The 20,009-nt window shown below is 42.5% G+C and overlaps 1 protein-coding gene across 1 annotated transcript; it reads right to left on the reverse strand.

Moving 5' to 3' along the window:
* Positions 1-362: 362 nt before the first annotated feature.
* Positions 363-8,502, reverse strand: LOC306971863 (carbohydrate sulfotransferase 1). Its single transcript, XM_079568301.1, has 3 exons — positions 8,309-8,502; positions 2,395-2,566; positions 363-1,789 (listed from the first exon to the last, which is right to left on the reverse strand). Exons 2-3 carry the CDS (start codon positions 2,531-2,533, stop codon positions 666-668), a joined length of 1,263 nt encoding a protein of 420 aa, XP_079424427.1. The 5' UTR covers positions 2,534-2,566; positions 8,309-8,502; the 3' UTR covers positions 363-665.
* Positions 8,503-20,009: the final 11,507 nt, after the last annotated feature.

Here is a 20,009-nt window from a genome sequence, read left to right on the forward strand (position 1 = left end):
CTGTGTGTTGAGTCGGTGTGTTCGCAGACATAAGTGTCAGAGAGGCAGAAATTTGGCCCAGAGACAGCCTAAATACTGTGGGATTACAAGATAAAAGAAAATGAATACGGACCATTTCTCACTGGCACTCATGTTCCCTCTCAGGATTCGAGCGAGATTCAACACATCACACATAGATGAGAGCAGAAACAGTTCAGCTCTGCGACGGATATTGCTGTGATCATTATGTATGAATAATTTATTTTATCAAATTTAAAAAGTTGACTTACACTGACAAAATGCCCACACATTCAAGACTTTATAACATCGCAAAACTTCCTTTGGAGAATGCAGTCATCTGTATACAGTACAGAGATAATAATAATAAAAGAGAAATTGGACCGCTGCAGAATACATAACACCAGTTACAATTTTTTCTATAAAATAATTTGACACTTTTGCAATGTCTTTGTTCTTTGTCAAGCCTCAAGAAGTCGCTCATTATTGCAAACACAACAAAAGCACATAATGCGGCAGATACTGTAAAAGCTTTTCAACTAAATCCAACTCAAACAGTAGCATAAGTACCACATTGCACTGGATATAAATTAAGTAAATAAATAAAACAGAAACAAAATAATAAATTAAATAAATTAAATCATAAATAATTCAAAAGTGATATCAGGTCATAGTGCTGGTTGGAAGGTCCTTGGCTCCACCAGACTTTGGGACAGGTTGCGGAGCTGTGCGGCTGAGTGCACAGGCCTATAGCCCAGCTGGGACAGGGTGTCGTTACATAGATTCTGTACGGTCCTCACTATGTCGAAGCTCAGCCGTAGCCTCCAGCTCTCCGCCGTCGCCCTTGAGTCCCGGCTGGTGGAGTACTTGTAGTTCCAGTCTGAAGGGGAGCCGGTGTTACTGTTGGTGTTTCTTGTAATCCACATCAGAACTCTCTCGTCCATGTCCAATCCGACAAACCGATACATTTCCTCAGCTTTGTCTTTGGGGTTGAGGGCCAGGTCCTCGTAGCGCACCAGCAGGTAGCGGCCCCGCAGCCAGGCCGGCTTCTGCAGTGCCGTGGTCAGAGAATCCGTCATGTCTTTACAAGTACTGGTGATCTGGGTTATGTCCACATAGCGAGGCTGGCGTCCAGTGGCGTTCCATATTTTCCATGCTCTGAACTGATCAGAGAAGGCCATAATGCGTGAGGCTAGGATGGCTCTGGGGTCCCGCACCAGGTGGATAATTCTCAGGTCCAAACGAGGGTCTTCAGTCAGGGTGCGCAAGTCACCTACTTCTGGAACCCTTACAGTCTTTATGGCTACATGTCCTTTTGACAAACACGACACAGATGCTAAAGAAAAGTTGAGTGCACCACACTTTTTTGGGCACCAGCTTTCATCGGGAGACTCGGAGACTCCATCCAAGTTTTCCTGGCACACAGGAGGTGAGCACAGAGCGTGACTGGAACTTCTCCGGAACAGGGAGCTGGTCATGTGATCCTGTGGCTCTGGGTGGATGTAGTTTTCCATAAAGTGAAGGTCGCATGTGTACAGATTGAGGAGCAGGTCGCGGTATGCTCCCAGGAGTGCTCTGCGGTCCAGAGTGCGCCGCAGCCGGCTGCTGGAGTTAGTGAACGCTTGCTGGACGTGGTAAAGGGGCTCAAAGACATAGAAGACATCGGGGTGCTGATTGAGGAGCTGCCCCGTGAAGGAGGAGCCACTGCGTGTGGTGGCAAACAGCAGGATGTGTCTTCGGGGCAGCTCTCCGGATGACCAACTGTCGTCGCACAACAGTTTCCACCTGGAGTCTGCAGAGAGAACAGTATTTGGAAAATAACCAATTTTTTTGCATCTAAAACATCTAAGACATCTTCCCACTTTCTAAAAAGTGAATTTTTCATAATAACATTGAGCTTGCAAAAAGTAAACTAGCGAAGAGAGCCAATAAGGCTTTAATAATTTAGAGGGTAAACATGCATGAGTAAGTTGCTTGTCTGCCGGTGATTACTGAGGGGGTTTATGAAATGGCGGAACTCTAAATATAGCCCAAATAGCTAACGTATAATTAGCGCTGATGAGGAGCTGATTGCAAAGGGGATGTTACTTTTGTACACATGAGCTCCATGCCAGCAAGTTGCAGCTGTGCCATGCGGACAGAATTAATGAAGATAAATTGGAGAATAATTGTAAAATGGATCAAAGATATTTAATTTCTATATCCCCTCACATCTTCCTGGGGAATCCCTAAAATAGTGATGTGCTGTGCTTTCAATTTGCTTTTTTCACAGTGTGATGGCGCAGTCTGCATCAGAGATTCTGAAGTCTGCGCATAATATTCCATAATTAATTATAATACTAGAGCCACATTTCACGCTGTGTTCTGTGGCTGCATACAGGATGGTCCTGAGTTTACCTCGGTGGCGTCTGCCCTGGCAGCTGTAGGCTCCGGGACAGGGCGCAGACAGGGAGTCCCTCAGGGTGCGGATGGCGGTATACTGTACCCCCAGAGACGCACACACCAGCAGCAGCACGGTTTTCCACGAGCACTCCATCCTGCCACGTCCTCTGGCTCTACATCCTTCAGGCTGCACCAAAAAGGGAACACAGAGACACATAAAAGACATGATTACAATGTAATTGACCGAGCCAAATGCATCTGCATTGTCTTGAATGCTCCGAGCGCTTTTTCTGCTTGACATACAGCAGCTGTTCCCAGGGAAATTATCAGAGTTACTGTGGGGCATGCCAGCATTATTGTAACCATACGCGTAAAGCTGTGTTCTTCACGTTGTTCAGATGCATAAGGGATTTTCAATCTGGAGCGGGTCCTTGTTTAAACTTGAGTCCTAACATTCACAGTGAACATCCAAATTTAAATTGGTGGCAGTTCTGTACCGCTTAAAATGGTATTTTCAGGCAGAATGTCTTATTTAGATCAAAACAAATTGCAACTTATGTCGATAATATGCTTTAAATTAACATGTTCAAGGTTTTCAAAGAAACATTTCAAATCAGCAGATTTTTGCTGATTATTCAAATTGACTGAAAAGGTCAAAGATGGTAAAAGCAGCAGTGTCCTGATTGGCTGTCGTATCAGTATCCAGCACATACTGTTGCATAATTACATTTCCTTTTCGCCTTCCCTCTCTTCTTCTTCTGGGTAATTAAGTCTCTGAGCTCAAAAAGAGCACTCCCCAGCCTGATAAATATAGCTGTCTTAATGCAGACAAGACTTCACTTCTTTGCCACTGGGCATGAAAAAGCAAAGGTAGACACAATTTTCAAAATGGATTCAGAAAAAGGAGCAGCCATCCATTTGTCCCAACGAACCCAAGTGATCATGGGTAATCAAAGCAGATCCCGGGGCATTAACTGTCTATCCATCACTCAAGGTGTGCTTTGCTTCGGGGCAATCACAATCTAAAAACATAAGTGCGGCATATTGGCCTAAAAATAAATACGCCGCATCTTATCCTGGGCCTGTCTTTGTCACCACCTCTAGTTCATTAATGATGTTTATGTCCCTGGCAGACTCGTATCCTCAGGACCGTAGCACACTGAGCCCACATGAGCTTTTGATGTTCCATTAATCACAAACAGCGGCAAACTAAAGACATTTGCTCTGTGGGTGAGAGGAGGCAGACGCTGATATCAAGGCCATTCTTTTGGAATAAGAGTAAAAACTGCCGCCAATCACTGAAAGATCTTATAGTGTTATCAGACTTAACAGACAGAAGTGGCCTCATAAATGCATAAAAACAAGAACAGGGACACGGCGCTCGTGACACCCGACAAACACAAGTGGGATGAAGCCGATAAATTGATTTTTTTATGCAGCAGTTTGATGGATGTGTTTGAAAACAGCAGTTTGATTCAAAAATAACGTGTTGTGGATGAGAGTTGAAGTATTTCTTCAAACCAAATGTACATGATTTTGATCCAAGTTACGGCTGCATTATATGAGAAAAAAACATATAAAATCTTAAATATTGCTGTTATAAGATGAATCATAATAATAATGGCTTACACTTGTATTGCGCTTTACAAGCCTGTATTACCAAGTTTCTCCAAGCGCTACACTGTCGTCATTATTCATTCATGTCATACTTAGTGGTGGAAAGCTTCTATTTAGCCACTAAAAACATGTACAATAGAACAGGATGAGTGAGAGTGTGTTTTAAGAGCGCACATGGGGGACGACGGATGGAAATTAGCCCATGGCTACAATCCAGTGTGGCTTGTTTACATGCATGAGACCCATGTGCGTTCATTAACATGCACTGTCCCGACCAAATAAACCAATAAATTATTAAAAATATTGTAGCCACAGCTGCCCTGGGGTAAACTGACGGAAGCGAGTCTACCAGTCTGTGCCATCGGCTCCTCTGACCATCACCAAATACTCAGACACTACATTCACCCAGACTTCCTGGTGTAACGACCTCCCGTCCAAGTACCAACCAAGCCCTGCTTCTGAGATCTGACAGGATCGGCCATAGCAAAGCTAATACTTTACTTTTTGACATAGTAATAAAACTCAACTTTTGGGGTTCTTGCAATGAAGACAAGTATTTGTGATATATTGTGCAGTTCTAATTCTTCAGATTATTTGCTAAATAATCTGCAGAGCATCTTCAACTTTGGCTTTAGTCTTTAGTCTTTCTCAGCCAGAACACACGATGTTAGAACACTACAAAAATGTTGATATTAATGCTGATTTAGCCATATTGGGCATTCAAACAGAAAACAGACAGCATGGACACATCACATTTCTTTATAAACACCTGTCTTTGACACGTTGCAGGCCGTTAGACGGTGTACTCGAGCTGCTTTGGGCCATTGCCAGTGTACAAGGCCTTATAAGTAAGGGCTGGCCCTGCATTTCTATCACTCGGATGAGTCAAATGCACTTCAATAGTTGGTAAATGTCAGAGTACCCGGAAAAGAACCCACTGCATCAATAGAAAATCCAAAACTAATTTCCGCCACATACGTCGTAGTAAGTTAACATGCTGTTCTGAAAAATGATGAACCACAGTCTGAGCCCTGAATTACACACGCCTAGCAGTAGAGGGTGACTTTACCAACAACCACAGCAGGAGAGCCCATCTTCAATAATGATCGCTATTATATAATAATAGAGATGTTGAATGGATACATGCTTCAGGCAAGTAAAATGCCATTCAGTGAGCAGCCACCCACATGGAAACGGGTATTGATTTGTTATTCAACTCATACCTTTCAACCCAATGGTCAAAAACCCAAAGCAACTCTCAGGGGACCAATGCATCCCAGGAATATAAATATGCGTCCCACAAGTTTAGTCTAATGCCAGTCCAAGATGGTTCAGTATTGGGAAAGTTTCTTCAACACGGGTATTCAATATTCATCAGTACATTTATTCGTATTTAATCTTTATAAATCGTACATTGTTGCGCGCTGGGGGTTAAACTTCCTGCAAATCTGATCCGTTATGTGGAAAAAGGTTTAAGGTTTTTATGAAGAAGAGAATAGCTAATCATTGGTCGCAACAGTGGATACATTTCTGTTTTGGATAAGCCTTTCAAATAAGACAAAGTAATGAATATATATAGTGAAAAGCAGTGGTTTGTGACGATGGGTCTTTATGCAAGTCCTGTATTGTGTGCGTAATTATTTGAATAAAGTGAATTCACTTTTACCAACACCGTATGCTGTATTGTGGAGAGAATATGATGGTGCTTCTTAGTGCCCTGACATTTGGTGACTGGGGCTGCCCTTCCCTGTATACACTCCACAGCTGACTGAGCAAGACACTTTTTGCTATTCCGCGGTGACATGTTTTGTTTTCCTTTCCAGTCATGCTCCCCAGATTTGCTGCTGCTGCTGCTGCTGGTGCTGCTGCCCTCTGGAGAACCGAAAACAGATGCTTCTATGGATTAAAGCAATTTGATTTGCGGGTTTCTGGGTGGCTTAGAACTCCCTGCTTATTAGGATTCTCACCAGGAATATTGCAATGTCAACATCTGGTAGTAAAACACTGGCAATCTGTCGCCTATAACGACGCAAGTGCTTATGAGGGATAGAGGCCATGGGGAAAGCATCAACAGAAGATTACATTGTACGGTGGATGCTCCTTTGGCAGATCTGAGCAGTCAAAGTGGCTTTTGGTGCTGAGATAACGGTGCTGGTGATAATGGCATGTGTTTGAGTGCCTGCTACAAGATGTGGAGTAGGCTTTGTTGGAAGTAAAGGGTACAAATGAGGCGATATATTGTATTGTAGTCAGGAGCTCACTGCCCTAGGCTACAGGGAACAAGGTGTGACATGACTAGTCAAAGCTCACACATATAGAGAGCTAGACTTGAAATCTTGCCTTTTTTTTTTTACGACCATTGTTGTGATTGAGGCAGTGTTAATTTTGACAACATATTTTGATTTAGTTTTAGTCTTAGTCTTTTGACGAAAATGTAATTCGATTTTAGTCTAATTTTAGTCAAAACAATATCTTCAATTTCAGTCCAGTTTTAGTCGACTAAAATGGCAAGTAAATTTAGTCGACTGAATTTAAGACTAATTTAGTCGACTTTGCATTGATAATATTCATTATAATCATATTTAATCTTGTTCCTCTGCTTCATGGAGCTGCTCCACATGAACAAAGCTCAGAGCTGATCCTTTGGCAGTGAATTTACATGATCTAGATTTGATTTCTGATTTAGTCTTATTTTAGTCGACTAAAATATCTGGACATTTTAGTCATAGTTTTAGTCTCATGAAAAACGTTTAATTTAGTTTTAGTCCAATTTTAGTCGTCAAAAATAACACTTTGACTAAAATTAAGACTAAATATTTTAGTCGACGAAATTAACACTGGATTGAGGAACAGTTTTTGTCACTATGGATGCATACTCCCTTTGGACCTTATTTTTTTAAATCCCAGCAGGAGGATTTGATTATTTTCTTCTTTTATTTGGTGTGGAATGTATAGTATAAATATATTAATGGAAGCATTTCTCTTGATACATTATGAAAGCAAAGCATGTATTATTGTGTGTCAAAGCAGCGCTTGATAGAGAAGCATAGCCTACTGTCTGTCTATGAATACATTTAGCAGCAGATGTTTGTCCTTGGGGCAGTAGGCTAGCATTGTGTATATATTCAATTCAGCTTTAACAGGAGAGAAAAGTAGACAGTACAGTCCTGTTGATGTCAATGATGTCTTTTTGATGCATTTTGATGCTTAAACACATTCAAAGCATGAAACTGAAATACAGAAGTGTCTAATTACACTTTTAGTCCAATAATACCCAACATATGAGCAATACCAACAGGGATCTGTTTAAGCTGGCTGTTCAAGTCCAGACTAAAGACCTTCCAGAACACCTAGTACTGTTCTATTTTGTTTTGTGTGCATGTGTTTTTATGTTTGTGTCATTTTATCTTTTCTCTGTGTATTTATGTAAAGCACTTAAAATCTGCCAATATGTTGTTGTAAAGTGTGTAAATAAACTGATATTGGGCAACTCTGAATTTAAACAAAGGTTTTAGTCTGTCATATGTTATTGGACATATTGATCTGCAAAGTCTATTACCAACCCTTGAGGCTACAGTTAACTATAGGTACTTCTGTAAACAACACATAAACCAGGTCCCATACACTTCTTTTCTATGTCATACATATTCATCTTAAAACACATCTGCTTGTGTGTAAAAACACACAGGCAGATGCATCTAGTCGCCACAGGCGCCGAGCAGCGCAGAGCGGAGCAGAGGAGCAGCTCCTGACCCCGGGCTAAAGAGGAACTTCAGATGGGGAGTGAACATGCATCTTATACTGGTCCCTCTAGCATGTTCATATTCGTTAATTATCGAGAGCTGCATACCTTGCCTCCTGATGAAAACAGCATACTTAAGAGCTTCATTTGCATTACATGCTTTAAGAAAGAGAAATGGAAACATGCTTAATTGTACTGTATAAACTTTCCTGGTCAACACTAAACGCAGGGTCCAAAGTTTAGTGGATAAAAACAGGATGGGAAATAAAAAATGTCAACAAAATGTTAGAGAATCACACTGTGGAGGGAAATCTGTTGTGGCAAGTGCTGTTCTTTTGATTTCTATTTGCTTTTTAAGCTACATATACCACGTTCAACTTACTGTATTGTTCTATTCCTCTTTAGTAGCTGCCAGGACTGTTCCCACTAAGATTAGAATGGTCCGACTCTTATCACACAACATTGTTTATCCTGTGCCGTCAGCCCCAGACTCCACGCGCATCCATTCAGCCATCACTCTGCACAAACCGTCAAAGTCACAGATTGACAAAAGATAATCGTCACCCTTACCACCAGGCATCTTGATCAGAAGTGCATCGCGTCGCGCCGTCAGCTTGCCTTTGGAGTGCATGTGTGTCCGGATTTCTGCGCGCAGATGTGAGAGAGGGAGAGAGAAAGGGGAGGGATGGAGCGTAGCGTGCCGCCGGTGACAGAAGCCGGAGTGGATTCAAAGCAGATGCGCCTGGGCTAGAGAGCAGAGAGAGAGAGAGGGGGGGTCTGAGAGAGAGGAGAGGCGCGCTGAGAGTCAGAGCGTACTCCCGGAGCCATACACGCTGCAGATTGGATGGGAGATTGCCCCTCCGCGTATGACGCTTTGATGCCATAGGCTGCGTTTGCTACGTGGTTTTGTAGCCTATTAGTGGTATATGTGATCGTAACAAGCACTTCAACGGCCCTCCTACAGCTACTTAGTACCATCCGTAAACTAATTATTTCGGCTATGTTGCCCTAAAACCTTCTGCTGGCTCTCCATACAGGCCTGTGCAAAACACTAACACACTAAACCTAAAAATAAAGCTATCATAACTGCTTTAGTCACCAGATTGTAACGTGACCAAATAAAAGTCATTTGTGTGATGCAGAGAAATTGGTGATGTATATGTGCTGTTTGGGACTATTATTGTTCTCATTTTATGTAATTCATTTGATTGTATTGTTATTATTGTTGCATTTTAATTGTAAACATGTGAAATATAATCTTTATTTTTTGCTACAGATTATAAGAGAGATGCCTTGGAATAATGTCTGCCTGTCACATCCAAGAGTCCGATTCGCTCCATCCTTCCCCGACCCAAGAGACAATTGAGAGAGATGACTTAAATTGTAATTTCATTCTCAGCGGTTGAGGAAATAAATCATGAGCCTATGAACTAGATATAGGCTAGAGCTGCAGCGACAAAATTGGCAATTGACATTGTCTACTTCACGTGCGATATCTATAAGCGCTGACATTTTATCCACAGTATAAACAGAAACAGCAGACTCCTTGCGCACAAACAGTGAGCCGCTGTGTTGAAATGAAACATTGAGATATGTTTTATTACATGCTCGTGGGCAGGTTTCACTGTGTCCGTCCAAGCATCAACAATCATTTCACAGCACACCAGGACCATCACAGGCCCAGCGCCGGTGTGTGCAGCTGTCATCTCTCCACGGGGACCCTCTCAAATAGAGATGCAGCGACAACAATGGCACCATCACACAAGGCTTCCATCAGATCCCAGTGACACAACCACCTATATTTTCTCCTCTGTGCTCCCAGGAAGTCTGCCATTATCGTGTCTGAGTGTGGTCCACCATCTTGGACGAATAGGGTGCCATATCATAGCACCCCAGAGGGTTACTGCGGGGTCAGATTTAGCCACTGACAGCTCCATTACTCCTGTGAATGGGGTCGATTCTGTTAGTCTCTCAGCTTCATCTTACTGGCTATAGTGCACTCCCACGGCAATTTAAAGGGTCTTCCGTGAGATTTGTACAGAAATAATGCAGCCCTTTGTGGTGTTATGCTTTTGCAACATGCACAGTTGACACTTAGGTGGCATGACAAAAATCATGTCACTGGAATGTGCAGTTATGGAGAGTGGGGATTTGGCAATAAGTAGAGTAACAAAGACGCTGGTCTACTGTTATTTAAATGCAGTTGTATTAATGCCTACTGTATCCTGCAAACTACTGGCGACTGTTGTCATAATTTACCCTCCCCAAATTACCCAATTATCCACAAAATGTTCTCATCTCACTGACAGTCCGTTCTTATGAGGAAAGTCTTGTTTCAACAAATGTCCTTCTTATACAGTATATCATATTGCTGCAGTACAGCTTTTACAGTCTGCACAGTAGAGAGTTTATGCCTTCTCTGCATTTAAACTTCTCCGTCTACAGAGGCTTGCATCCTGAAACCTCAGGTGGCTACTTATGTAACTTCAGATACCCGCTTTTATTTAGCCCTGCGGCCACTTGCTTAAAAAGCAGTCAGAACCTTCATCTTAAAAGGAGAGCTGGAACAGGAGAAGTACCTACAAATACACTCACTTTTTCAGATGTACATCCAAATCTCTGAATGTCTTCGTACTTCACAGCCACACAAAGGATGACAGGCTGCCAAGCGCGCCCACTGAGTGAGACCGGAGTGGCCTGTCCTTGGCGTCTCCTGCACTGATCCTTTGCTTCTGCAGCCTACAGCATCGATTACAGGCCCGGAGCTGCGCACGCCCCCACACCTCCTCCTGGTGAGATCTAAAACTGGCAACAAGAAAAAAAAGTTGAAAATCAGAAAAAAAAGAAAAAAAAAAAAAACAATCCTCCACGGGCCTTCCTGTTTAGCTAAACCCATTCGCTCCTCACTCTTGCACAGCCACAAATCCAGCATTAGAGATTCAAGGGGGCTTTCATTTTTCTTTCTATAACTACCAGACCTTTAACAAATGCCTTATCCATTTGCTGCCTTTCTTCTTCCTATCTCTGTGATCTGCTGCATATCAGATCTCCAACATGACAGTGGTCTTTCATCATAGACTGAATACGCGCCGCTCAATGTCTCCACTGTTGGGGTAACCTCGTCTCCTCAGTTTACCCACTGCCTTTTCTATATCTGTGACTTCCACGCCTTCCACTTTCTTTATAGACGCGATCCGTCAGTCAGATTACCTGTCACTCAGCTCGGCACAAGGAGAAAGCGGCGTCACAAAGAAAAAAAAGTTATCTAAAGCAAGAATTTAGCCTGTGGAGAAAAAGCTTCACTTCATCTGATTTGAGGGAGCTCTTTATTCCGTCCCTCCCTCGCTGTAAGTGCAATAAGCGGCAGGAAAAGAAATCTCATTTCACCCACTTGTATGCCAGCAGAGACAGCTAAATTTAATTCAGCACAAAGCACACATTCACTGTTTCTCACTCGTATTGCAACATTTAAGAGCTTCTCCCGGAGTTATGACTGCCTGGACAGTAAGACACAATCATTAAGTTTAATAAAATCATACAATTTTTATCATTTCTACTCTCATGATTTAAAATGAGGCTTTCTAACTCTTCACCTTCAGTTTTGTTCTACGTGTAAATGGTTCGTTTTAATGTTTCCTTCACTTAAAACAGGGACAGCTCAGTCAGTACTGAGATAATAAGTGTAGCAGAAGAGTAAATAGCGTATAAATTGATCATTCATTTTGTCATTTGGACACCATGTGCCGTGAGGAAGTTCAGAGTTGATTTGATGCATAACATCATTAATCAGTCCTTAGAGACGTTACCCATTTGATCCCCATCACATTCCGTTGTATGGGAAAAGCAATTCCTGGACAACTGAGAGCAAATACTCAAACAAAAAACAGTTTGGATGTGATTGGAGACTGTTGATTGAGCCGTAGGTGCAGATGGGCAGCCAGGTTTCTGTCAGAGTGCCAAGGGCAGCTGTGGATAAAGAACTGACTTATCTCTGAATTAAAAAAAAAAATTCTCCCTGAAGTAAAAGATTTATATCAAATCCCTGTCTTCACCATGGAGTCTGTGCCTATTTTGGCGACAGTGCCAGTGTGGAGTGCTTTAGATGGCACGTAACCAAAAAGGTCACACAACATCGCTTCCAAAGCCAACTGTGACTATTACAAATCTGCAATGTTTTCCAATTTCCTCCAGCACTTTTAAGTTCCTGTCCTACTTTTACAGAGGTCACGGGTGAATCCAACTATCCTGACCCCAATCAGACTTAGTGTCTCAGCGCGCATGATTTCTTGCTGTCCTAAAAGCCTGCAGATCTGTTGACCTGGCAGGACCTCGTTGTCTGTGCCCTCTTGTTCAGTCATGCATTCGACAAGACAGCTACCCGCATTTGTCTGCTGCAATTCCAGTGGTGAATGTCATATGTAAAGGCGTCACACTGTGGATGGAGTCTTTACAAACCCAGGGCGTTCAGCCAACATTTACTCAGCCGAGATTCTCCTGGCTAGCTCGCCAATTCTTAGGCTTCATTTAATAAATTTAGGCAGGACTGGCTGAGAGACCGGGTGTTTGGATGCCGGCAGAATGAGAGAAATCCTCTGAGTGACACATGGGAAGAGGAGAGGAAAAAGAATGTGGGGCACTGAAAACCAGAGAGGAGGGGGAATCCGAAAGTTTACCATCTGTGCATCAAAGGTGTGGCTGCGTGATTGTTTCTGAACAGCTCACTTGAATATAAATGCTCTTATTTCCATCCTCCTGTCTGCAGAGATTTGGCTTCTTTTCATTTTTGGGGGCTTTAATCTAACAGAATGTGCGCCAGCGAACAAGTCGGCGATGCTATTGTGTTGCTGAACCCTGATACACTTGAACAATCTGCTCCTGTGCAAAGCCTAGTAATTATCTCCAGAATTATGAGGGTAGCTTGACAGCATTTAGCCAAATTAAAAACTTTTTGCGTCTTTAAAGTTGGCTCTTGGCACCCGTCAAATCTGCACCAGAGGAGTGTTTTGCTTCTTAAGAGTTCAATCAACAAGGCCTTAGCAGTTGGCAAAGTCTCTCTATATAAATAAATACTCTTCTTGATGCATCAGAGCTCTAGTTTTCGCCGATGCCAGTCTTGTAAACATCACGGCCTGTGCGCATTAAAACTGTGATCACTTGTCTTCTCCAGTTTTGAACAGTTGCATCTCGCTGGGGAGCCAGGGCTTTACCATCTGACACTGTGTTGCCGTGTGTTGCCGCATCTTCCGCATCCCGCCCACTAGCTCGCAGGTTATAGACTTCACATCAAATCGACTGAAAGCCTTTGGAGACTTGCAAGCGGGGGAAAGTTTTATTGAGAACACTTTGATTGGCCTTGGTCTCACTTGGATTGCCCCATGCTCTAAATAACAGACATAAATCCCAGCGTGCCTGTGATCCATACAGACACCTCCCCATGTCTCGGTGTAGCTGACAGACTGCTACTAATACAGAAAAATCCCCATTGGCAGGTCTTGCTTCTGCTTTTTTGTTTTTTCTTCTTTTGGTTCACCTGTCTTTTCAGCAGTTTTCATTTACACACTGCCGATGCTGTAAAGACCATTCCGTCAGCAGGCCTCTCTGATACATAATTGGGGCCATTAGCACGGGGCATCACACTGTCTATGGTACAGAAACATGCTCCTACTAGCTGATACAAAATGCAGGGCTCACAGCCATCACATTTGTGGGAGTAATGGGCCTGGTAAATTACAGCAGACAGGCTTATAAACCAGGGTGTAGCACGAGGCGACAATGGAGAGAATTCTGAACAAAGCCCACATCAAATACAAAAAGGTAAAAAGTTGTTACAGGGTCAAGGATGGAGAAGTGGTGTCAATAGGCCAAGGGGAATTTTAGAAAAATGGGCGCACATTTGAAATCATTGTAAATTTGTGTTGTCACATCACCTTTCAACTATTTTGGTTTATAAATGCATGCGACATTTAACAATTCGCAGCTTAAGTTTGTCAGTCCACATGTATCCTTTGTAGACCAACACCCCTGGGGAGATCTGGCGTTTCAGGCTGTAGCCTCGAGACTCTTGAATGGCTTTCCGGTGAGCTCGACTGTGGACTTAAAAAGCAGTTGAAGACTTTGTTATTTAACAAAGCTTTTGGCTGGTGGATTTTTCACTTTTGTTACCTATTTTATAATGTTTCTTAGGTTGTTTTGTTTCACCCAAGTTGTGTACAGCACTTTGTGATTTTTAGCGGTGAAAAGTGGTTAATAAATTACATTGACCCGTATGAACTTTAAATGAATAAACCCATTGTTGTTTTGGCCTCAGCCCCAATTAACTTTTATTATAGCCTGGTGGGGTGAAACTTCAGATAATCTCTTTAGCAATAGTCCAGTCACACTTATCCGCCAAAGGGAACACACTAACAGCTTGTCTAAACACAATTTCCTGGATGATTTCATTGATCATTTCACAGACTTTGCTTGAGCCCTGCAGTTTTCTGAAACAGCAGGCAGCGTAGACCGTGACAGTGGCAGCTCCACATTTCCACACTTACATGCACTCAAAGCTCCACACACATACTAACATACAGCATATCTATACACACACAGTGAAGGCCACACGATGCACTTCAGTCATCACTGTAACAAGGTGTAGTTTGCTGAGCCGTGCTCGTCCCTCACACGCTGAGCGCCTCGTGGGGCCTTTCTGTGACCGAGCCCTTCTTAATTACACCTGAGAGCGCAGGCAGCTGCTCCTCTTCCACCTCTATGTCTGCATCAATCAGGACTGCAGGCCATGGATGAGAGTGAACATGCTCACGCTAAAGACCTGCTTTCGCTTTGCACACTCTTAACAGGCAACATGTGCTTAAAACAATGAGCTGTTCATGCTGTTGGTCAAATTTCTTGTTCTCTTCAGTTTTCACAGCTTGTGTGGAGAGTGCTTCATGTTATTTTTAAAAACAAAGGCTGACTTTGTAGGCAGAGAGTCTAAACTCCCTCTATTGTTCACACCCACTGCAGTTACAAAACAAATCTTGACTTTGGGTGGAAGCTTTTTGTCTTGGCCTTTCCAAGAGAGAAGCCATCGTTTTTGATGGACAGCAACAGCCCATACTTTCCATTTGTTATACGAGGAAATGCTGCTCTAAACAAGCAACCAATCTTATTTTTTCTATCTCTGTCTCCAATAAATTGCACCTGCCCTCCACAGTGGCTGCAGTATCTGATATTGGACTAACATTAAATTAAGCACGAAGACGGAATACAATGTTTTATACAGACCAGCTGAGCAAATATAACACATCAAGCCATATTTCTGTTTTAGATGTATTGGCAGCACGGTGAAACATAAATATTTATCAGGGCTCCATAAGGTTAAATGTGTAGGAGTAATAGAATCTGGCAGCTAAAAATATTGCTGAAGCACAACTTCTTCAGACGTGTTTTGTAAGATGAAAATCTTTGAGATGTGAGAGGCAAACACAGGGAGATCCACTCAGTGGCCAGTGTGCCATCTCTCAACATCCGGAATATAAAGTGGATTGAATAATGAAAGAATAAAAATGATGTGTGTCTCTCCAAACAAATGATGTACTTTGATAAAATAGTGCTGCTTTTCAGCAAAAAACCCTTTCAGGGAGGTCATGCAGTTTATGGCTCCTGGAAGTACTTTCCATTTTAGTATTCTTCTTGTGATAGATGAAAATCTATGTCTGACTGACTTTAGGGGAATTTAAAGACCATAAAACTAACACAGTACAAATCGTTTATTTTTATGGGGCTGTCTGATAGGAGACTCAAAAGTGAAGGGCAGTTTTATAGGCACAAATGCACACAATATAAACACACATGGTTACACATTCAAATTAATTGTATGTCTTTACCAGTCCATTATTAGTTTATAATTAATTTGTGTTTGCAATGCTTCACAAATATTGCTTGCTTGAAGATACTTTATTGAATATTAGCAAATCTTGCTAATTTTCATATAGAATAAACATGGTTTCCAAATATGCATGTTCGGTTTTAACTAAAGATTTACAAGAAACATTGAAATAGATTAATTAATAGCTCTATGCTTGAACATATAACTTTTTTTATTGTAAGATAGCTCATTAATAGCTTCTTATTAGTTCCTGAATGGCCAGGATATTCCATCAGTGGATTTCTTTTGCCCTGATGGCGCGGGCATATTCTGAGATGATAATGCTGGGATCCATTGAGTGTTTCAGGGAACATGAGACATAATTTTCACACATGGATTGGCCACAACAGAGTCCAGACCTTAACCCCATTGATAATGTTCAGGATGTGCTAGAGAAGGCTTTGTGGTGGCAAGAATGTTCTAATAATTATACTATCCCATTTAAATGCAGTGAGACACAAGGTTTGATGAAATTTAGTTGCACGTTTAGTAATCTCTCATCCTTTTTGCTTACATACCACCCTTGCTATGCCCCCATCAAAGGTAGCTTGGATGGGGGACCGTTTGGGAACACTAGCCAGCCTGGGTTGAATGTAGTGAATACGGTTGGTGGTGGTCGGAGGGGCTGATGGCGCAGATTGGCAGCCTCGCTTCCGTCAGTCTTGCCCAGGGCAGCTGTGGCTACAATAGCAGCTTACCACCACCAAGTATATAGTGAATGAATAGAGTAAAGACTATTTGAGTGTCCAGAAAAGTGCTGTATAAAACCAATGCATTATTATTATTACTATTATTATACTTTACTGTGGGAAACATATTGAAACATAGTGGAATTAAAATACAATGTGCGGTTTTGTTTTTTGCTTGTGGAGACAGCACATGTTACCCATCAGAAGTGTGAGCTTATGAGGATGAGATATGATCAAAGTCGGCTCCAGCTCTACCTGGGGTCCTCTGCTGCCGTCGGTGCAACCTCAATGTCCAAACCATCAGTGCTGAAAGAATACGGCATCTCATCAGTCTTTGGCTGCTCAGTTTGTCTCTGGGATCTGAACCGACTCTACTGGAGAGACTCACCCATGATGCAACAAGGAAACATTTCACTCATGACTTGATAGGATTTTCAAGAATTCCATGTGAACTTTTGTCTTTGAAACTTTCACTTCAGACATTTCAGAGGGAAGGCCTGACGCAGCGCACACCTAAAATCTATAACGGTTCTTTTCTAAAGCCATTTTTAAGAAGCTGATCATGTCCACTCAGAAGAATGAATTCTATAAACAGAGCTAAAAAACAACAAAACTGCCCGCATGTATGTATGAAATGGGGACATAGAATTACAAACAAACACATTAAGAACAAATAATGAATGAGTGAGTGAGTGAGTGCGTGTGTCAATATGTGTGTGTGTGTTTGTGTGAATGAGTGAGTGCGTGAGTGAATGCATGATTGAGTGCGTAAGTGTGTGTGTGTGTGTGAGTGCGTGAGTGAATGCGTAAGTGAATGCGTGAGTGAGTGTGTGAGTGAATGCGTGAGTGCGTAAGTGTTTGTGTGTGTGTGTGAGTGAGTGCGTGAGTGTTTGCGTGAGTGAATGAGTGAGTGAGTGTGTGTGTGTGTGTGTGTGTGTGAGTGGGTGAATGAGTGAATGCGTGAATGCGTGAGTGAGCGTGTGTGTGTGTGTGTGCCAGTGAGTGAGTGAGTGAGTGCGTGAGTGTGTGAGTGTGTGCGTGTGTGTGTGAGTGAGTGTGTGAGTGAGTGAATGCGTGAGTGAGCGTGTGTGTGTGTGCGCGTGAGTGTTTGCGTGAGTGAATGAGTGAGTGAGTGAGTGAGTGAGTGAGTGAGTGAGTGCGTGAGTGTGTGAGTGCGTGTGCGCGTGAGTGTTTGCGTGAGTGAATGAGTGAATGAGTGAGTGTGTGCGTGCGTGTGTGTGTGTGTGTGTTTGTGTGTGAGTGAGTGAGTGAGTAAGTGAGTGATCGCCTCGGTTATTGGTGAAGGCTGTAGTAGCTGATCAATAGCCGAGTCTCTGTAAGTCAGCCTCAGGGCAGCTGTGGCAACAAATATGAGCTTACCAGAGTGTAGAGTGAATGAATGCAATGCAAAGCAAAGCGACTGTGAAGAGCAAAGATGGAATATTAATTGTATACTCAAAGTGTACCATGGGGGAGCGTGAAATGAGAATATTGGTCAGTTCAATTTTGCTCAGTAAAAATCACTATGTTGCTCTTTTACTTGCCACACACAAACATTGCAGGCGTTCAAAACACTGCTTCATTTACATTGATTATCTTGGGCTTAATTCTGCCTGTATATTTCCCCTGAGAGTGCAGCAGTTAAATGAGGATCGGATGTTGTGACTGAGTGCCACCTCACCGGCCTCTGCACTTATCTGGCCCTGCGTCTCATATCGCAGTGTGTGCTGATAGATTTAGTCAGAATTCTTGAAATTATTGTGCAAATATTTCTCTGTGACGGAGTCCTTTCATTGTTTTGTCAGGCTTGTTTGTTGAGTTCAGGTTGCAAACTCAAGAAACAACGTACAACATTCTGACATTGTGCCTACCACCTATAAATGTGCAAATCTTTTCTAGAATGTTCTATTCCAGATGCTTGCCTCTTATTGACATTTATACAGAATTGGGATTGCATCATACACTCTAAGTCTAATCACTCTAACTCTAATAAAGAGCAGTAACGAGAAAAACTACTGTAACTTATTAACCATCCCTTTTGTTACTTAGTCAATAATGTGTACAGTTCTATTTCACCTTACACTTCTAGTAACATCAACAACTATGAGGAAATGGACAGGATAATAAGCTCACAATTATTTACACAAGCTTACACTGCCTGACCCCCCAAAAAGTCACATGGATTTAAATAACTGCTGATCTGGGGTTGTTGCATTTGTTCAGGTCTAGGTTCACCAACACTTTGTGCCCAAACAATAAGATCAGCTGACGACTTGAACATCCTGAATGACCCGGTTATTCCATCAAAGGATTTCTTCTTCCCTGATGGGATATTTCAAGATGACAATGCCAGGATTCATCGGACTCACGTTGTGAAAGAGTTTTCACACATGGATTGACCATCATAGAGTCCAAACCTTAACCCCAGTGAGAATCTTTGGGATGTGCTGGAGAAAGCTTTGCGCAGTGGTCACACTCTCCCATCATCTTTTAACATTGCAGAAGCTTATTGAAACGATGCCACAGGGAATGCGTGCTGTAATCAAAGCTAAAAGAGGCCCTACGAAATATTAGAGCGTGTGACCTTTTTTTTAATGCCGACTTTCAATTTGGTCAGACAGTACAGCTTTAAAGCAAATTTACCAAAATGTTTAACTTTCAATTACAATTGTACATAAATCTTCCAAAGACATGACCCTCTTTCTGTTTGTTTGCTTTGTTTTTTTGTGTGTGTCTATATTTTGTTTGACTCTCTCCCTTTTTGTTTGCTATCATTTACATTCCGTGCACGCTTGCTTATGTTGTCTAGTCCAGTGTTTCCCAACAAGTGGTTAGGGGCACTTAACAGAGGGCACTTGGAAATATTTTAGACCTACAATGAAGGTCAAACTAAACAGTATTTCAATGTTATTATTTTCAATGATAATTTGCAGTAAAAGGTTTGAATTTCTGAGTGTTTTGCTTCGAGAGTAGAGTCGCTGCTCCTTCACGTCGAAAGGAGCCAGCTGAGGTGGCTCGGGCATCTGTTCCGGATGCCTCCTGGTCGCCTCCTGTGGGAGGTGTTCCAGGCATGTCCTAGTGGGACAAGGCCTCGTGGAAGACCCAGGACACGGTGGTGGGACTATGTCTCCGAGCTGGCCTGGTGTCGCCTCGGGGTCCCCCCAGAACAGCTGGAGGAGGTGTGTGTGGATCGGGAAGTTTGGGCATCTCTGCTGAGACTGCTGCCCCCGCGACCCGGCCCCGGATAAAGCGGAAGAAAATGGATGGATGGATGGATGGAATGTTTTGCTTTATTATTATTTCTATCGGAATACACAACAAAATACCATTTAGTGGATAATTGTTTAAGTAACTGGCTGCACCTTAGAGTTTAGGGGGTAGAAATTACTCGAGGGGGATGTGAGAGCCACCATAAAAACAAGCAAACAACAAAAACAACAAACCCAGCCCTCATCACAATGAGAGCTGGTTTGGTTTGCATCTCAAAGTCTGGTTGGAGTGCTCTCCGCTGGCAGCAGGGGGGATGCTAAAAACAACCCTCTATTTGTGGCAAATCTAACAAATCAATCCAAGAAATACCGATCGGAACTCTTCAGTAGGGTAGAAGAAACAATCCAAGTAAACAGAGGCTACTCATAATGTGAATACTTTTCAAGGTAGGCTACATTTCAGA

The sequence above is a fragment of the Gobius niger genome (genome assembly GCF_951799975.1).
Source record: "Gobius niger genome assembly, chromosome: 12".
Taxonomy (NCBI): Eukaryota; Metazoa; Chordata; class Actinopteri; order Gobiiformes; family Gobiidae; genus Gobius; species Gobius niger.